At 38.9% G+C, this 20,647-nt stretch overlaps 1 protein-coding gene and 1 long non-coding RNA gene across 2 annotated transcripts; one reads left to right on the plus strand and one right to left on the minus strand.

The window, feature by feature from the left end:
- Positions 1-1,365: 1,365 nt before the first annotated feature.
- LOC110053376 (uncharacterized) lies at positions 1,366-15,717 on the minus strand. The gene is made up of 18 exons (XM_089272322.1): positions 15,690-15,717; positions 15,421-15,503; positions 12,239-12,580; positions 11,896-11,922; positions 11,047-11,118; positions 10,040-10,111; positions 9,908-9,943; positions 9,720-9,794; positions 9,242-9,280; positions 8,348-8,483; positions 7,467-7,675; positions 6,942-7,001; positions 6,320-6,535; positions 5,502-5,744; positions 4,632-4,841; positions 3,795-3,998; positions 2,958-3,021; positions 1,366-2,870 (listed from the first exon to the last, which is right to left on the minus strand). Exons 1-18 carry the CDS (start codon positions 15,715-15,717, stop codon positions 1,924-1,926), a joined length of 3,063 nt encoding a protein of 1,020 aa, XP_089128448.1. The 3' UTR covers positions 1,366-1,923.
- A 2,340-nt stretch (positions 15,718-18,057) lies between these two features.
- On the plus strand, positions 18,058-19,159 carry LOC149105070 (uncharacterized). The gene is made up of 3 exons (XR_016201582.1): positions 18,058-18,198; positions 18,282-18,397; positions 19,028-19,159. It is a non-coding gene; the product is annotated as an uncharacterized LOC149105070 (long non-coding RNA).
- The last annotated feature ends 1,488 nt before the right edge of the window (positions 19,160-20,647 follow it).

Raw genomic sequence — 20,647 nt, forward strand, 5'->3', positions numbered from 1 at the left:
CATGTTAATCAGTTCACTTTTCACAAGATTGTTCTTGCTTGTGGCAAGTCTGTAACACTGCTGAAGGGACAAGGATTGCTTGTGTTCTTAGTCTGCTCATCTCACTTTTAACCTTCTCACTAACCTTTATTTCAGTTGCTTTTATTCAAATTAATTAAGAATATGCAGTGCAGAGTTGTTTCGTACACGGTTCAAACCAACATAATGCGTGTGCCCCCTTGTGGATGCTGGAAAATAAACAACAGCTCCAGTTCATGTGTCACCTTGACAACGGTGAATAGTCTTAGCAGCAGCAGGTCTAAACGGAAATTGTCGCCGAAGAATAATTTGCCCTTGATTCTCTTTATTGACTCGAAATTGTTCTCTTACTTGTGATACTGGTGCGCAATTTCTATTAATGTTAGCCTGGTACAGATGTGCATTATCTCTGTGCTGCTTTCTGCCTACTTCAGCATGTGGAAATGACAAACAATTCATTTGGTCTGTCTTTAACAGCTGAGTCCTGCTCTTTTATATGCTCTGCATTTGGAGCAACTTTGTCAGTCTTCACATTCTATATTATTCATATCGTCCATTGATTTATCTAGTACTTCTGAGTGTTATTCGTATTCACCCCTATTGCTCATAACTTCATCCTTAGCCTGCTCATATCGATCTTGGTAGGTTAGACAGTCTTTTATCAAGTCTGCGTTGTACAGAGACCCGGTTAATTGTTCGTGCTCGAAACTCATTTGAGCCTGCTGTTCTAATTACTCAGCGTACAAACTTTGATCTACATCAACAATTGTTGCAGATCTTGCTCAGCGGGGAAGGTGTTTGCTCCAAGCGCGCAATGTTGTGCCGTTCAATTCTCGCGGAGGGCAAGAGTAATTTTCTTTTCATCTTCATGTATTTATTCTTTTCTTATCAACGCATATGTTTATATCAAATAAATAAATAAATAAATAAATAACCAAAAGGTAGCGTTTGCCTTTACGATGCTTGTATTGAAATTCTCATTCGATAAATTGCTTCGATTAATTTCGAACTCAAAATACGCTATTTAGAAGAATGAACAGTATTGAATTGGTTTATTGGTGAGAGCTTTAAGTTAACGAAAACATACATACACTGTCGACCGTAAATACGATCCACGAATAAGAAACCTTGTACCTGAAACAAATCACTTGATAAATATATTGTACTGCGTGGCGCACTCGACTGCGAACCCTTTATATACTGGTCAGCAGGAAACGAAGGATAGAGTGAACCTCACGTCCACACCCATATCTCGGATTAATGATTACGTCATTATGCGAGTTAAAAGAGAAAAAAACGAACGATGATATCTACAGGTGCTTTTGCTGTTTCAGTGAAGTAAAAATACTTTGTGAGTTAGTTCTATAATCCTTAGATTGCAAGTTCGTGATCACATCTAAATTCACCATAAAAAATGCATGGCATACCTGGACAAATACTGTCTCGTCCCAACCTCTTCCCAAAAGAAGTCACAATTCTTTTCGCATTTTCTCCCCAGATTTTGTTTTTTGGAAATCTCTGTTCTTTTGAAATTTTTCTTATGGTAGGCACGCTATATCAATCCGCCACTGTCCGTGAGGACCATTACGAGGAAAGATGCTTTAATTTGGCGATACATTTACCCTACGAAAAATTATACAGTTACCGGACGAAGACACGTAACAAGAAATATTAAAGGAAATTATCAAGTAGGAGACATCAAAGACTTTGAATAGATTTGAACAGCCTGAACATATTAAATTGCAAATTTATCACGTTTCGTGGTTAAACGAAGTGGCTATTAACGCAAATGATACCTAATGCAAAATCTTTGTAATAAGGGACCAATCTCAATGTACCGTTGTATGTAAAAATTTTTACCTAAACATTACCCCTTTTTCACTTGTGCGAAACAAATATGATCATTCAGGCAACTGGGTATTTTCTTTTCCGGTTTGTTCTCAAGCGATCACTCCTCAGTAAATTCTGTATTCGACTTATTCGCTGACTAACATCCTCGTCAATACTACAGTCTTTGTCGTCTTCATCCTCCTCATCAGAGAACATCATTTTAGTCTTCTCTTTGCTGATTTCGTCAGTACTGTTTGGTGGCTGGGTTCTTGAAGTTTCATTTCCTTCAAGATTAAACCTTACCCTCTTCACTTTGTGTGAGATATTTTGAACAGTTCCTCCTGAAATATCTGTGAGATCTTTCTTCGTGCTTTCTGTGCCTGATGTTTGGAATTTTTCTCCAGTTTCTGTACTATCACCCTCGTCAAGGTCTTGGCAAGTTGACGGAGGTTCACTTTCCCTCTGCGCCATTGCACTTTCCAAACCTATGGAGGATTCGTCTGTCTTCAGTAAATTAGTGGAATCGTTACTTATCTCCCTGCTTATTCCGCGATTGATCTTTGCTGTGCTACTTGACTCTTCGAGACTTGAACTATTTGATAGTAACGTCGGTGGCGGAGGGCCATCTTGGACATCCATCTTTAACGCAGTGGTCACTGCCACTGTGTTTACAGAGATCCCTGGCTGATCTTTAAGAGCCTCATGGCTCACCTGACTACTTACATTTCTTCCCAACGAGCCCTCGTCATTGACTTCGTTACTTGATGCTGTGTCCCTTACTATTTCACGATCGTTGGTTTTCTCGTTGCCAATTTTCTTATCTACGTCAATTTTTAATTGCCATTTCGCCTGGTCGTGTTCACGAGTATTGTTCTCTTCCTTGTTTTCTGTAGCTTCTGTGATCCGCTCTGCTGTGTCTGTTTTCTTTTTCCTCAGCGCTGCGTCCATGTCTTTACAAGCGCCCTCTTTCGGACGTTGAATTTTGCCACTCTTCTTGAAAAGTGACTCGTTGATGTTTTGATCTATCAACAAGGAAAACAATGAATCAATGAAATCAATTACAATGTTGGCAACAGACCGCCATTGGTACCATAGCAATAAAAACTAACAACCTGCTTGAGTAACCTCTGTAAAAGGACTGCAGTTTCCATTTTGTGGACCATCTGAGTTAATCTGTGAAAATAATACCATGACAAATAAAAGAGGGCAAAGATTGCTTTCATTCTTCGTTAACCTGATGTGTGGCTTAGTATTGGCTCAAACATGACTTGGACAGCGCCATCCTGGTTGAGCTGGGCAAACGCGGGAAAAACAACAGTAAATATAAGGAAAAAGTCGGCGTCTCGTTACTGAATTTGTATAAGATTTAAAATATTAAAGTTAAAGGACAAAGCTCGCTGGGAGGCGAGGAAAGTATCTTCAATTTTTCATACAAATGTCTTGAAATTTTATCTCGAACAGCGACTCTTAAACTTTTCTAAGGACGTTTATTTATCAAAATGAGAATTTGTGGTGAATTGCTAAAATCCGATTCTCTTCCTTCATATTCAGTTTTTACTTTTGCCGCCCTTGCCCCCAACCAAGATAGCCGGTGTCATCAGAGAACTGCCGAGGAATGGTCTACTACTCCGTTTGTCATTTCGTTTTTATCTCTCCAGGCTCAAATTAAGTTGGTTTTCTGTGGTAACGCATTTGCTTATTCCGTAGAACAGAGTAAAATAAACTAAAGTGTTCTTTAGCTAAATTAAGTCACAGGTGCAAGGGGCGCAAATTTGAAAACCCAGTTCACTTGCACTACCTTCAGGTACCTGCAGGTATACCTGTATGACTTGCTTCAAGTATGAATTCAGATATGACTTGATTCAGATTATAACCAGTTAACAACAAAAACAGGTAACAAGACATTAAGTTGTCAATGTTAATAGGAACAGATAAAGATAACGTGCCTTTGATGAATGATCTGTCTGCACAGCAGTGCTAATGGTTTCACTATCTTTGATTTGCTCCTCTTCTTCCTGCGCTCCAGTACGCAACAGGTCATTAACCTTTTCTGTAAGGAAAGTGCACTGATCTTCCAGGTAATCTGCGCGTTCCGTTTGACTTGTACCAATCTGTTTGGCTCGCAGTAGCTCCTCACTTAAGGATGACATCTGTGCAATATAAATCAATCAATTAATGGATAAAGTAATTTAACATCGAAATGACAAATTAAAGAGATAACAACTATTCGAAATACATCCAAAAGGGCTGTACACACTGCGCGTTTAATTGGTAACAGTTACATTTGTTTGTTTTAAGAACTCCAAAAAAATGGATATTCAAACGTTTTTAAACATTAAGGCCCCAAATGAGTACCTCATGAATAATGTAAAAAAAAAATAAGTATCCTAGTTATCAATAAAACCCTTCATTTTCGTCATAATCATGAAAACTACAGGCCAATTCCGTGATCCGCCTTAACATTATCTATTTCGCAAATCTGATTCTGAAAAAGAGAACGAAGCAATTCATAAACACGTAAACTATCGCCAAGGTTAATTCAAGAGGTCTACGGGAGGATTTCCGTCATGAAAGAAAAATTTGTTCTGTTAACTTGCAATGCGAAAGTTCAATTTTACAGCCTGCCGGTGCGTGTATTTTAAGATTTTAATAATTGCCAAAATGCGAATAAACCGGACTTTGAAGAATGTAAGGGCCATGACGGAAACTACTGCCTTCCATTGTAATTATTCACCCTATTGAATAAAGTGTCATCCAATGTTGATAAAATTTAGCGCTCTTACCTCACAAACACCGTCTTCAGTTTGAGATGTAGAATCTGTGACTTCTTTCATGTTAAAAACTTGTTCTTTCTCTTTCTTTACAAGCTCTTGCTCAAGATCTTCAATCTTTTGTATCATTGCAGCAGATTGATTTGCCAAAGACTCTGCACGCTCTGTTTCGGTCTTATAGTCCTGTTTGGCTTGCTGAAGCGTTTCTTTGAGAGATGAAATCTGAAACAGTTACGCGTTTACTAAATTACTAAGTAGCATCTTTGTTTTGATCTCCTCAGTGTGTTAACCGTATAGGAGTTAGTATCTTGCACATTGATATAACAACATTCCTGATAGCGTTTTATTGAGTGAGAATCCGCGTTCATTTTCTGTAGCAAAAATTCATGACTTTTGTTTTTGTGTGAATGGAATTAATTTCGGCGTGTTAGTCCATTTTCTGCAACTTCGGGAAGAAACTGGGAAAAAGCACTACCAAGGTATAATTTCAGCTTAGATCAATTGTGTCAAAAGCAGCTGCAATTCTTTGTGTTTGTGTGTGTGTGTTTTTTTTTTTGTTTTTTTTGTTTTTTTATCTTCTGACTAACGCAAAGATCTAATCACATTAAATAGCGCCCGCCCGGTATCCATGTGCTTACTATCCCCACCTGTATAGAAACATATTTCATTCGGAACTCCTTTTTGAAAATTACGTGAAATAAAGCGCAGCTAAGAAAACAGAGAGAGAAAAAAATTACAGACACAATGCAGTCGTCTTGACTAATTCTTACGTGAACCATACTTACATTTCATCGACTACAACTTTAGGAAGACAGTAGGCGGAAATGGCACGCACTCTACAGAGAAGCATCCAGTTAGCCTAATTTTTAAAGCACGTTTTACCTTATCTGAATAAGTAATCTTTAGCTCTTCGTTCCTTTCCTTTTCTGATTGAATTCTCTCCTCAGCTTGGGCGAGACGCTCTTTTAGTTCACCTCCTTCATTCAGCATAGATTCTATTTTAGTCTTTTGTTCCATGTTTTGCTCTGACCAGTTGCTATTCAGTTGTTCCAAAGAATTGTGTACCTCTGACAACGATTCGTACTCCTTTTTCAGATCTTCAAGATGACTTTCTAAAGCCTGTCTCTGATAATAGCAAACATGTTAAAACAGACCTCAGGGTTAACAGAAAATTTATTGAGCTTTAGAGCGCCTTTTTGTCAGGAAACATTGGGGGGGGGGGGGGTTGCTCGGTTGATTGTTCTCTGGGTGTTTTTGTATTGAAGAAGGGTGGAAACCAGTGATAAGAAATTAGCACGCTTAAATTGTTGCCAGCACTGTGAATTTCATCAGCGCTTTGGAGGTTTTGGAGGACCCCGCCACGCTCGTAGCGGTTGGCAGCCACGTTGTTCTGCCCTGTGTTTTGGCGGGCTTTGGCCAGTAATTTGATTACCCCGGTTAGGTGGGTTATTCAACTCCATTGCTTTCACACGGAGAAACCTCACCCCACCGAAGCGGGACACCCAGATCGGCTGTCCGGGTTCCCCGCCTTGGTGGGGTACTCCCACCTAACATTTGAACGCGATCAAGAAAAAAAGAGAGATTGTATGGACAGATTGGTTACCCCACCAAGGTGGGGAACCTCACCTGCCCGAGGTCCCCCACTCCATGTGAACAGGCCGTGAAGAGATATTAGCTGTCCCAACATTTCCTGTAAATACCTTTTTATCCCACTCTGTCGTTCTGCATTTTAATGCGTCTTCTAAGAGCTGCTTCTCTTCTTGTGCTTTACTGAGCGACTCGTTTAGCGTCTGGCACTCCGTTTTAATCTCGTCCAGCTCGAGATGGACAACAGCCTCAAGCTCACAGTGTTTGTTGATGGACTGCACATGTCGATCAAGCAAGTTGTGTGCTTCTTTCAGTGATTGCATCAATCTCTTTAGGAAGAAATACAGGGAAAAAGAAAAAAAGTTACTTTATGAATGTTTGCCCGTCTGTAAGATGGTTTATAGACTACAGGCGGTGAACAGCAGATAAGTACACAAGATTCTCACAGCACAGCTTGATCCCTTTCAAATACAAAACCCTGGCTTAGACTCTTCTGAAAAGCCCAATACTTTTCGATCAGAACTATAGGTGACACAACTTCGGACTTCCACGGTTCCCGATCTATGACTTAAATGAGCTTAAAATGTTGGAAGAAGAATCTAACGGCTTACTTAGAAATCACACTTATGATTTGAGCTGGCTTCTTCTGTTCATCCAATATGGTATATTTTTCCGGTAACCGACTTAAATATGAGTCCATTGTCGTCGACAGAAACAACGCAACCGATGGTCTACCTCATTTTCTTTCCTCGAATCGTCTAGTTGATTCTGCGATTTTCGGCAGACTTCATTTTGCTGCAACATAAACATCATTTTATTATGCCATTGTAAATCTTAACTGTGTACCGCGTCCACTTTGGCTCTTCAACTGGATCTATTGATCTATATATTGATCTATTTCTGAATGCCTCGCTAGCTAGAAATAGATGGTATCAACTGAGAAGTGACTGACTGACAAAATATATAGTTATGTATTTTTAAATTGTCATTGTTAGTTTTAGTTCTTATCGATAGAGTGTGAACAGCCAACATAACCCCCAAATAGACCATCATCCTTGCAAGTGAAACCGTCATCTCAAAGATTGGACAAGGTTTTTGAAAAGTATCAATAAGAAGGTAATGAGCTTAACATTTAGCTTCTGGCTTCTGGTTACAGAGCTTTGGCAGAATTTCTCACTAGCACCATTTGAAGTTATCTTCACTGGCTACGTTCCTCTTGGACTAGTGATCAAATTATTGTATATATTCTTAATTACATACCATTTGAAGTTCCCTCTCCAGAGCATCAGCACGGCTACGCTCCTCGTCAGCATTACGCATTGAAGAGTCTTTTTTCTGTGTGACTATTGCTTTTAAGGTAACAAGCTCAAACTTTTTAGCTTCAAGCTCTCTCTTATACGATTCCAAAAGACATTTCTGGTGTTCATTGGTGTACATTAGTTTTCTGTGAAGCTGAGAGGCTACGGAGACTGAAAAGTAGATTTGGGAAAATGTCAAATCCTGCTTAAGGCCGATCCTGTTGAAACAAACATTTAACTGAGCTATGCAAGCGGATCAAATCATATATTTGAAAGGAGGGAGAAAGATTTAAAATATACAGGCTTGAACGAGATTGAGTCGAACCCATAACGTTTTTGGTACCGATTCAGTGCTCTACCAACTTGGCTATCAAGCCAATTGCGGGCTAGTCATCAGTCCGTGATACGACAGCAGATGTAGGAGAGGAGGGATGGCACAGTGTTGAGAGCGCTTGCCTCCCATCAGTGTGGTCTGGGTTCGATTACGGCCCAACCTGCAACAACCGGGACGAACGTCCTTGGTGCACAAGCTTTATTTTAGTGCAACGTGTCTCCACAACTCCGTGTCACGGTATGTTCTGATTGTGAGTGAGCTTATCAATAAATGGGCCTTCTGTAACCTACGGTCACATGCTACATGATCCAGCATTCTGGATTGCAAAATGAAGAGTGCTATGGCTCCAAAACAAAGCGTTTTCAGCCAGTAAATCTCAACGTGTCTTTATCTTGGATATGGGAGTAACTTGCCATTCAGCATGGTGAATTTTGTATTACGTAAAATTTGAAGCAAAAGGCCCACAGATCAGTGCGTTTCCAGAAAGTAACTAAAACTGTGTTACTTACACCTTCCTTCTGTGTTTTCAACGAGCTCGGCTAGTTGAGTGCATTGATCAAACGCCTTTTTGCTCCGCTGCTCTAGAGTAGATATCTGAGACTCGTAACTGTCTCTCGCAGAGTTCTGCAGTTGGATAAGCCGCTCCTACGGGGAAAAAAAACAGAACGGATTCAACTACGTAGCTACAGCTTATAAGCCTTCCGTCACGAATTTCGCCCCCTTATTGGCTATGCTACTAACTAGCAATTTTGTTGTAGCAAGTGAGTAGCCTAGCAGTGTACAGATGTTAACAGAAACGCTAAGGCGGCCACTTATTCGAGTTTTAGAAGTGTCTGTGAGAGGGATTTAGATAAACTTTTGAATGACTAGTGGATTTATACTAAAACAATTAGATTATTCGCTCTTGATTTCTGTGCGCGCCCCTCGTCAACTATCACGCGATAGAAATCTCGAGCTCATAATCTAATTGCTAAATAGAAATTTAGTATGGGTGGGTCAGTGGTGGTGGATTTATGGCAGGCGATAAGAGTTGCTGATCTGCATGGCTGGTTTTTCTGGTGGCAGAGATAAATAGGGTTATAAGTCGGGATTTAGACGGGGATGAGGTATGGATCATGTATTGGTTTACAGAAGAAAAAGACAAAGGTTCTGCGATTCAAAGGTTCTGCGATTCAAGCTCTGCCAAGTGTCTTTCACTTATACTTTCTGGCAAAGAGGCAAGACAATTTAATCTCGCGTTGCCTTTGTCTACAGTCCATGTGGACAAACGTGTACCTTTAAAAAAAAAGGATTATTTCTTCGTGCACCCATGACGCTGGACGCATGGACGCACCTTCAATCATCAACGATAGTCTTAGTCAAGTAATTAGCTCCGTGTCTGTTGTAGATCATATATGACTCACCTGTTCTTTGATCTTCTTTTCGAGATTGTACTTTACCAACTGAAATAAGTCAAATTGTCACTTAAGAAATTCACCACTTTCCACTTCAAGAAAACAACAAATTTTTAAGTAAGCAATCAAAAAGGGAAAACGAAAAGTATTAGTAAAATAGCAAGACTAGACCACAATCACTCAATAGGCATTTGATACAACAGTGCATTTGAGTTACCTCAGTATCGTTATTTATCTCCCTGCACAAGGAATTGAACTGTAAACAACAAACTACCCCAGATAATGCTTTATAATTATTTCATTTTTCGTTGGTTTCAATGCAAAAATTTTAAGTCTATGAATTTTCAGTTAGATATTCCACCCGAGCCTTTATATTACATTTTGCATTTGAATACCTAAGTTACGTATAGAACCACAATTCAATTTCTTTGTTTGTTTTCTCGTGAGCAGAATAGGTTTACACTAACAAATTTTCTCATGTACTTACATGAAGAGCTCTAACTTCGTCCTTCAGTATCTTTAGTTCTTTCTCGGTACATTCTGCCGCCAGGGTCATTTTGGCCTGAGACGGAAGTGTTTATTACAATATCAATTCAAAGTGAAGACCGGTCATTACAAGGGAATAATGGGGAAATGTTTGATATCGGTGCTACCTACGTCTGCAAACTATCTTACCTTATCTTCTTCGTACTGTAGCAGGCGGTCCTCGTGCTATTGAAAACCAAACGGAAATTAAATGATCTCAATATTTCCAGCACGCGTTATATGTCATATATCAGCAAACTTATCAATGGATAATTACTTTACCTGCTTTTTTATCTCGATCTCTTGCTGTGCGTGTTGCTGAACTAAGGCGTTGTTTTTTGATACTTCTTCTTCCTGAAAATCATCGATGCGAGAAAGGAGCATTTTTTAGGTAGAAATCCTGGTAAGTGGAAGGGAATAGAGCGGACATGGTAAAGGAAAACAGACTTTGAGAAAGAGCACTTATTAGCTGATGCTGTCGATCGGCCGGTTGTATTCAATGGTTATAGCTACAATCGTGGACAAAAGTCCTTGGGACACTTATGTAATGTAACGAATTGTCTGTGTTTTAGAACTGAAGTTTGAAAAAACGCTGCGATATCCTTTTAAAAAGCGTTGCTGTTCCCATCCCCACCCAATACAATGTTGAAAATCAGGTAAAATTGCAGTTATTAGTTTTCAATATTGTATGGGGGGTGGGGGGCGAGGTTAGGCAGGTGAAGTTGTATTCGCGTCTGGCGTGTGCGCAAAAGCGCCAAAAGTGCAAATTTGTCCCAAGACTTTTGTCCCAAGACTTTTGTCCATGATTGTACGTTGCTATAGCTGGCTTGCTGGTGAATCTGGAGTAGTGGTTAGTCTAAGCCTGGTTAGTGAGTTATTTAGGTTTTTATTGACCAGTTGGTTTTGGGTTGAACGTTGCAATACAGGGTTAGATAACTAGATAACTCTTTCTGTTCCCACTGCGCAGTGACAGTTTTTTTGTTTTCATTTCCTGCTCTGTTCTTTTCTTTTTTGATGGAAATATTCTCATGACATGTAGCCTTACCTATATTCTTTGAAAATTATGCCGGGAGAAAAATATGACAAGTAAAGTTATGTTCCATATACGATTTTCAAAATATTTATTTACTTTAATAATCTAATTTCCTTTTAAATGTAGTTCCAAAGTTGTTTTTCTTAAGCTGAACCTTTACAAGTACAATACTTCACCTTTGTATTTAACGGAGTCCGGAGGTAAAAGGAAAATGAAGGGAAAATTTCGTGTAAACAGGTCACGGAAAACGGAATACCTTTCTGCGTTCGAGTTCATGCTTTTCAGTCATCAAGGTCTTGATTCTCTCTTCGTTTTCCAAGTCCAGAGTCTGTTATTAAAAAAATAATTATTGGATCAGGTTTTTGTGATATCCAGAATAATCAAGGTCGCGGTAGGAGTTATCAGCCGAAGCCGAAGGCTGGCGCTGAAAACTCTTACCGAGACCTTGATTATTCTGGATATCACAAAAACCGAATAAAATAAGTTTTCATCTTATTGAACGAAAAAAAAAATGGAAGTCATGTCTTTGCCTCTTCACTGACGGCAAGTAACGCAAAGCGCGTGAACTTGACATGATTATCCTTAGAAATCATGCACTGCGGTCATACATGACATGATTACCCGTGACCTTGAGTGTCCTTGACATGATTATTGTGATGATCTGCAGCTAGGTGACGCCACAGGCACTGATTTCGAAAATTTACTGCACGCTTTCGGCCAATCACAAAAGAGACAGTGAGTTCAATGTATAATAATGGGATTGAATGGAGTTCAATTCGGTCAGCAATCATACGAGTGATTGTCAGCGGCGAGAAAGAAGTCTGGCTGTGCTGATGTGGCAGGCAATACTTTCCATGTTACAATATTGGTATCAAACAAATACCCAGTCACTGCAGGGTGGATAGGTTTTGGTCATCTTCCTTGTGTAAGAAGTAAGGCAGTAGCTTCCTAGCTAACGATTTACGTAGCTAACGATTTACGCTTATCCTAAAGACGTTAGCCTTGATTCATAATTCATTATCAATGGAAGATTAGCCGTTACTGCATGTGTGTATGCGTTTCTGTGTGTTTCTCACAAGAAGGTCTGATGCAGTGACTTACGTACCCTTTGAATCCGCAACTCTTCTACTGCCTAGAGATAACAAATAAATATGACTCATCAAACGCGTTGAAAGCATTAAAAGCCCTTTGCAATTCTGTTTCCTAAGTTAACACTAATGGTACTCGATGTCAGTTTTTTTGTTGTTGTTGTTTTTTTTCCAATAAGTTTTGTTTAAATGTTCTAGCTTTTAAATTAGTACGTTATGTGTTGAACCTACAACGCGATTGCTCTGAGTTGTCTACCTCTCCTGATAACGAAAATCTAAAACTATAGTGTAGCTATCGGGTACTTCTTAAATGTAGAATCTAGTATTATTTAAGTTAAAAGCGACACTAAATATGCTTACCACAAAGAGGTTGTTTCTAAACCTGACAACTCTTGACTCATCAACGCCGATACCAATCTTATCAGCGTTGCAAGACGTGTTTGAAGGTTTCTGATCTTCTCTGAAAGCTTGCTTTGCCTGGGTTGTTCTGACGTTTTCGAGGTGTTCGATATTATGAGTGAATTCCTTCTTTATATTTTCCCTAATTGACGGCAATTCCTTGCTAAGCCCGTCATCGCCACATTTGTTAGAATTATACCACACTGCCGTGATCTCCAACTCTGACGGTACGCTGTTGTTGTTGTTGTTGTTGTTGTTGCTATTTACACTGCCTCTGTTGTTGCTTACTTCATTCTCGTTTTCCTAGCAGAGGGCAATCAGAGAGTTAGGGACCATTCATTTGGACATCTATTGCATTTTAGTATAAATCTACTAGCGTTCTATCACAAATGCCGTTCTCTGATTGGCTACGCTACTCACTATCTATTTAACAAATAAATTCCATGTTGCCGTGCGTCTGTTCAGTAATAGATCACAGATGACGTTAAAATGCGGGAAGAACAAAAAAGTGGCTCACAAGGCGATAGCCGAGTGTCTAACTGATGTTCTTACCACATTTTGACGTCTAATATGGTCTATTACTGAACAGACACACGGCAACATGGAATCTATTTATTTTATATAATAAAGAAACAAACTACTACAGATAAAGCTTTTTTTTTATTTCAGAATCTTTCACCGTAACTCGAAAGCCGGCCTTTGCCCACTTTGGTGAACAAGAAAAAAAAGCCATTTGTTGTAATCTATTGTCTATACAAAATGAAGCAATCTCAATGGTTGCTATGCGTAGCAAAAAGATTTGATTGGTCGAGAAAAATCACGCCACTGTCAAACTTGCGGAATGAAAACTCACAATGAAAGCAGAATTGAATTGCAAAATCTAAAATTCTTAAAGAAAATGCTAGAAAAGTCAAGTCAGTTTTTGTCATGTAGCAGCCTTGTGAGCCGAAAAGCTTGGATGTTGCCTTGAATATTACGGAGGCCATTCGATTCGAGTTTTAAATGAAAGGACCTTTAGTGACTGTGGAATTTGAGTCCTTTGTGGTTGGTGGTTTTCAAATCAGTTTGATACTCTGGTGCTGCGATACAGTTGGCCGTGAGCTGTAGTTAGCTTTACTTTGCACACTGCTCTGCCCTGAAAAGGACTGGAACATTCGCGTCGGACTGAGCGAGGTTATGTGTTTATTTTAACTGATTTTAAGAAGTGATGTTTTATTCCTGAGATCAATCTGTGTCAGCAATCCTCCGTAGGAAAAAAGATGGCGACTGGTACATTTACTCATAGTTCTTAGCGCACTAAAACCTAAACAACGTTGATAAAAACGTACAGAAACTTCATAAAATCTTCAAGCCTAGGCTACTCAATGTCCTTAGAACAGGAACAAATGTTATAAAAATTTGGCTTTCTTTGTGCCTTATAGGCTGTGTTAGGATTGCAAGGCATTGTGGTAAAATGTAGAGCCGCCATCGTTTTTCCTACGGTGGATTATTTTGAGACTGAGCAAAGTTGAATTTTTTAAATAAATTAACGATATATAACAATTTTGTTTATTGGGTTTCTTAAATTCGAGACAAAGCAATGGTTTCTTACCTTAAAGTAATTTCAAGACCAATTTTGTGTTTGGTTTAGCCTCGCTCGACTGCCAACTGAGACTGCCGAAGTATTTTTCTGAGTCATTTTCTGAAAGAAACGGCTTTTTCTTTCTTCTTACTTCTTCTCTTGTACCTGTTCAATGCCTTGACAAGACTTTTTTGTACTTTATCTTTCGCCCAGTCACGTAAAATATTATCCAAATTCTCAAAACTTTCCGCCATTTCAAAACACAGGGAGAGAGCCTGGGAACGAGCTTGGGAAAACTTTGAAAAACTTTGTCCTCTAATAGATCATAGGCGAGAACCAATCAAAATGTGAGAATAGCTTGGATTATTATATAATTAACAATTAGACCCGTAGCCCGCAAGGGCTATGGGTCAATAGCCCATGAGGCGAAGCCGAATGCGCTATTGACCCATGGCCCATGTGGGCGAAGGGTCTAATTGTTTTAGTATCACCCAGCTAGTCGGACAGAAAAGACAATAATAAAGTTAGCAAATGCAAGTTGAAGAAATATTTATTTGGGAATAAAACGAAAGAAAGCGTCGCTCTCGATTGCGCCAATTTCGTTACTCGAGAACTACCACTAATAGGCCTCTAATAGCGTAGCCAATTTAAATGCAGGATTTGCTTTAGTCCACTAGTTGGGTGATACTAATCTGTGATAGATAGTGAGTAGCGTAGCAGTGTGCTCTTGGTAGCAAAATGACGGCCGCTTCTTGGCGTTTTCGAAGTGTCTGTGAAGAGGATTTAGATAAAGCTTTTAGATTTATACTAAAACAATTAGATTATTCGCTCCCGAATTCTGTGCGTGATATCACGTGATAGAAATCTCGAGCTCATAATCTAAATGTTTAAGGTGGCTCCAGAGGGTAATCATTTATTGCGTTTTTGCATTCGTTTTTACACCCTGTCCTCTCAAACTAATTTCATGTAATAAGCAATGATTAAATAGTGTTTTACTATTATCTCTGTTAAAATTATTGGTCTTAGTCTTAAATTATAAATGACCAAACAAATATGTTTTTGTTTTTTTTACTTTTTTATGGCTTTACTTGCGATTTTCTTGAATTTCCTGCGGTGAAATCTTCCCAAATTTTCACAGCATATCGCTTCCTGCGGGATAAGAATTTTAAAGACGAAAAAAATAGGGTTTGTAAAGGCAGGTTTTTCGATTTTTGCAAATTTACGTCTTTTAACGCTGCGAGAAAACTGGTCGTATAGATTTCGCTGAAAAACGAGCTCCGACTACAGTAAAACATTTACTACCAATCTGCCAAGTTTTACGGAATTTCGCCGAAGGAAACGCGAGAAAATTCACTGTCAGTTTTGCTTGTTGTGCTCATGTTGATGTAATAAAATATCGAAAAACAGTGACGTTTTCCTTCGAGCGCGCGCAGATTACTTGAGCTTTCGTCTTCAGTGCGCGTGCAACCGTAAAACTATAGGGAGCCACCTTAATAGCAAGAGAAGATCGGGGTACTTAGTAGCTTGATCTTATCTTCATTATAGTCAAATAAAACGATCAAAGTTACATGTAATTGCATACCTTTCCATTCGTCAAATCTTCGTCAAAGCTGCTTGATTCATCCAGAGAAGTCAAAAGTTCTCTCTGCACTTCTTCCGACAAATCTAAAGAGAGTTAATTGGTAGTGAATATTTCATCATAGTTGATTGATAAAAGCAATTTAGTGAAGTATAGAGCGTCAACAATCTTGTCTGTCTGTCCTGGTTATTAGGCCGAGTACAGAATTTGTCTGACTAATGGCTAGGAAACAGTCTATTAAAAAATTTATGCATTATAACTTTATCGTTGACCATAAGTCACTGCTTGATATTTTGTCATCGACTCTGGAGTGATCTCAAATCTACAGAGATGTGATCATATTTCCGGAGATCCAAAACAATCCTTGCTGAAAAATTTTGAACAAGCTGAAGTTTAAAGATAACACTGTTAGTCACAAAAGTATAACTCCAAACCAAAGAGGAATAAAAAGCCTGCTAAAAACAAAACTATTAATTATTAACACAAACGCTTTCCGAGGCGGATACAGATTTTTAGAGAGAGGGGTTCGAGGTGTTGTCCGGCGAAAGCGCTCCCCTTGGCGGGGGGTCAGGGCTGGCATCCTCCCACAGGAAATTTTTCAAAATGATCGAGGTTCTCGGAATTGGGATTTCCCGCATTCTAAGGCAAACAACGCAGCGTGTTATAATGTCTCATTTAGGGGGTTCGACCAAAACCCGCCGAAACTCCCCCGCCCCCCCCCCCCCCCTCCAAAAGATCCGCCTGAGCGTTTTCTTTCTATCAAGCAGATGTTTAATTCTATTTATCTGGATCAGTTTGTTCATGCAACTAGAGACCATTATGTAGTGCTCATCATATGAAATGCACTGATCTAAGAACACGCCAAGGTCCTTTGCAAGTGTTGGTGATATCTGTTAAAGATCCGCAGTCTATATTGCACAATCTCTCGAGTTTGTTTACGTTTTTGTTTTGTTTCATGCGTGACGTCACAAAATGTGAACATTTCGCAACTAGTTACACGAAGTAAATTCAAAGTTTCATGTCAACCACCATTATGGACGGGAATCCACATGAAGCTTTATGTTCCTTTTTTTTTTTTTTTTTTTTTTTTTTTTTTCGTATCACTTGATGAAACAACTTTGCAGCTGTAAAAATCAATGAAGCAGTTGGAAAATGAATTTGAAAGGTCTCAAAGATAAGGTATGTGGTTCGTAACGAATACGATCGATTCGCAAATGTCCTATTTAGTGAGGATTTTTTTATGTTTATAAACATTAGGGTGCTGAGACTGCGCAGTACGGACTGGAAATCATCTTGAACCACAAAGTGTCGCGGTCACCCCACAACGCAGACCATGCAGACTGCAGACTACAGACTACAGACCGCAGACCGTGCAGACCGTGTAGACCATGCAGACTGTGCAGACTGAGTACTTTTTTTTTTTCCGGCATATTCTTGTTTTTGCATTTACTTTTGACTCGCATATTTTTTGGTTCTGTTCAATTATACACCGGAGTGTTTGTTATCCACTGGCCGCGCAAACTCGGTGGTATGTGACTGTTGATGTGTTATAGATTTTGCAAGGGAAACTCGCTTTAGTTCTAAATATGCTTAAGTAAAGTTATTTTGGACTGTAAAATGTAGAAATAAACTTCACTTGTATTATAATGTCACACGTAACATGTGCATTTTCTACTCTTGGTGTACAAAATGTAATTCCAAATGGCTGTTGGAGTGTGACTGCGATCACGCCAAAAAAGACTAGCGCATGGAAAGATCACAGAAAATCGAATAGCATTTGAAATTCTCAGCGCAGTATGGTTGCCGTGATGAGGTGATGCGATGGTTAATTTATCTGTCCTTATGGCATGTAATGAACAGTTCTACTTTCGTGGCGTGATGTATGAACATGAACACGAACAGCCCGTGATTTACGAAGAATGCCTGACTTTCAACAATGCGTGATTATTTTTCTATGTTTCTCTGCAGCCTTAAATAGTTTAGCGATTAATTGGGGTTTCTTGTATATGACAGCTCATGAACAGTTCGTTTTCCTTTATTTGACAGCTCATGAGTAGTTAGTTTTAGGACTAGAATTTTAGATTTCGATTTCAGTTGCGATCAGCGTCAGTATTGCGAACGTTCAATTGTATTCAAGCTTCATCGTATTAGTTCTTCAAAGCCACAGAGATCTACTCTTCAGAATCTACTGATCAACTACAATAAAGATTAAAGAAATCTCTGGTGGTTTGACTCGCTTGTTGCCTTCTGCACCATAGCAGTTGTGTTTTTTATGGCGATTTAGACTACGAGTGGTCCCTCTTTCGCTTAGTCCATCGTGCGTGACGCATAAGGAAAGCTCGAGGAAAAAATTTCATGCAAGCATTTTTTTCTTCGGGGTTTACTTACGGTCAGCTAAGCAAAAGAGGAATACTCCTAGTCTAATGGCGATTCTGTACTTTGTGAAGCAAACACAACAACAACAAATTGGACAAAATAAAAAACAACAAACCCGTCAAAAATTGACGAAATTTGCGCCTAGAATGTATGTAAGTTTATTTTTATGCTTGATTTTAGTATATTTAGGACCGGTAGAGGGAATTTCCCATAGAAGGTCTATTAACAGTCCGGAATATCCCGATAAATTAGGACACCTGTGATGTCACGAAACTTACGTTTCAACCAATGAGAATGCGTGTTTTGATTGGAGTGTTGTGTTTCACAACAAACCAAGAGATTCAAGATGGCGGACAAAGAGAGTGGCGAATACTTTCCAATGCCATGAATGCGGGCCTTCAGGAGGTATATGTTTATCTCGAATTGAGTTAAATACTGTCCAAATTATAAAATAAAAGGACAGTTTGTGTTCGCGTTCCATGTCATAGACAATTCTGCCCATATAACGATTATCTTCGGACCGAAGGAAGCACCACAGAACGCAAATGCGGGCCACGTTTGACGAGCTACTGTTATCATTCTTTGGAAAGAGACCGTACAATCGGTAAGCATCTGTATTCTGCATTTCTCTAAGCACAGAAATGATCGATATGAGAATTGAGGCTTTCCTCTTATCTAGGGATTATCGGGCCGAAATCGACAGCACGCGCGTGTTCTTCTATGCCAGCAAAGATAAATTGTAGATGTCCAAAATGTTATACGTTTTGGCTTAATCGAGGAAATGAAATCATCATTAAAACAGAATTTTCAATAACGCATACGAGTGAGAAATTCTTGTTCTTTTATACAAAATAAACTAAGCTAGAAAAAATGTATCCAAATTTTTAGTGTTGTCAGATGCAGGGATAGTCAAAAATTCTGTTAATATATTCTTTCTAAATCTGAAATTTCTCCATTTTGGTATTTATTTCAAATATTTCCTGTATCTATTTGTTACTGTGCTAAAAGATATCATGTCTGATTTCCACATGTAAATTATGAAAACTTACTTATAATTGCTGACTTTCACAAGTTATTTACCCAAAAATATCAAAATATAATTCCTGGACAGGTGGACAAGGGAGCATTCACAATCCATCCACATGTCCCAAGGTTTTATTATATATTTATTTAAAGTATACAAGACAAATTCAGTCTTGAAAGTGAAATCCATTTTATTTTATTCACTCTTTAGGTACTCTCGACCTTGAATTTGCCTCTTAGCAGAATGCAGGACCTGAAACAAATCACAAGCGCTTAGAAGATTATTACATTGCTTACAGATGCCAATATTATTACAAATGTATTTTTCGTTTTAACATATGAATTTATTTTGAATGTAGTCAGCACATTAGCAGGGCTCGAAATTGCGACTCACTGGTCGCCAATGCGACCAAAAATTGAGCACTGGCGAATAAATGTTCAGAACTGGTCGCCAGCTGGCGACTCGCGTTTTGTCCGATAACTAAAGAAAACCACGACACAACTTTTGTTTTTAAACCTTTATATTAGGAAATCAATCGGATATGGTAGCTAGTATACAACTCACCTTTCCGTTCCCAGTAAAATAATGTCTGAATATTACAAGATAATCGGAAAAATTGAATCTATTTCGACACGTCGATACTGCGTTCATAGCGCACCATATTGTTTCAGCGGCTTCTTCCGAAACTGGGATCGCAGGCGCACTTCAACATCATGTGCTTTTCATTTGCCGCGAAAATGGCGGCAGATACCAATCAGTTGAACGAATTACGTGAGTTTTTACGTGCGGGGAATAAAGATTCAGCCAAAAGGTTAATCCAAACTTTGAATCCTTCGAGGAAAGCAAGTCAAAAATAAAGAACGGCATTTCGAAGAAGTAGCAAAGGGAAAATACGCAAGGACCCGTGTTTGTCTCACAATGAAAACCACGGACTTAAAACGTTTTATGCTTCGCTTCATTTAAAAATAAAATGACTGTGGAGATAACCATCACCTTCGGACCAGGGACATATCAACTAAGAACAACGGTAGCTTTATAACTAAGTGTTACTCATGTTGTTTCTAATTGTTTTCGTTCTTCAATTGTGACTTTTCTTGCTTGCAAAGTAAGGTATAAAACCGTGTTCTTGTGTAAGTTATTTAAAAAATAAGTTGGCGACCAAACTTTACGATCTGGTAACCAAAATTTTTCCGTTAGTCGCCAGCTGGCTCCCGAACGAAAAAGTTAATTTCGAACCCTGATTAGTCTCACTAAATAAGAGATTGCCCTCAAGTGGTCTGATAACTCTTATGTTTTCTATTTTGTATTACATATTCTTAACCAAACTGATATGTTTCCTGTTCACAACCAATTAATGTATTGCATTAGTTTCCCAATTAGTAATGTTCAACACTCGACACTACATTATAAACTCTCGTACCTTTTCAGTCTTTGCGTTCATAAAAATTATTTTGCAAAAACATTACTTTCTGGTACATTCAAGCTTCATTGGGAGGTGAAAAGAATCATCATCTACTAGGAACGGCTGCAGTGTGTATAGTTTTCAAAAAATGCCAAAAAAAAACATAAAACAGTACAATGCCCCCTACAAACCTTAACTTACATGTTTGCATGGCCCTCAACGTCTGGTAAATGAGCACAGACAATCTCTCTACCCTTTGTGCCATTCCTTGGGATACTGATAACATCCATTTACAGGGAATCACTGCACAACCCCTGGCCTGTCTGTTTCGCTGCCACTTCTGTGCTCTAGGTGGTTTTCAACATGCTACTGGCTCTCCAGTGATAAAACTGGGGTGCACATTCGGTGAATCCACCAAAACAGAGACT

Source organism: Orbicella faveolata, unplaced genomic scaffold, assembly GCF_042242905.1.
Source record: "Orbicella faveolata isolate gen_17 unplaced genomic scaffold, um_ofav_v1 contig_34, whole genome shotgun sequence".
Classification (NCBI taxonomy): Eukaryota; Metazoa; Cnidaria; class Anthozoa; order Scleractinia; family Merulinidae; genus Orbicella; species Orbicella faveolata.

Excerpts from the sequence above, each read along its gene's own strand:
- LOC110053376 (XM_089272322.1), bottom strand. The coding sequence starts at position 15,717 with ATGACAAAATATCAAGCAGTGACTTATG. Across the intron at positions 11,119-11,895 it reads AAGAGTTGCGGATTCAAAGG|ACTCTGGACTTGGAAAACGA; the intron begins GTACGTAAGTCA and ends TTTTAATAACAG. Across the intron at positions 2,871-2,957 it reads AGAGGTTACTCAAGCAGGTT|ATCAAAACATCAACGAGTCA; the intron begins GTTAGTTTTTAT and ends CCTTGTTGATAG.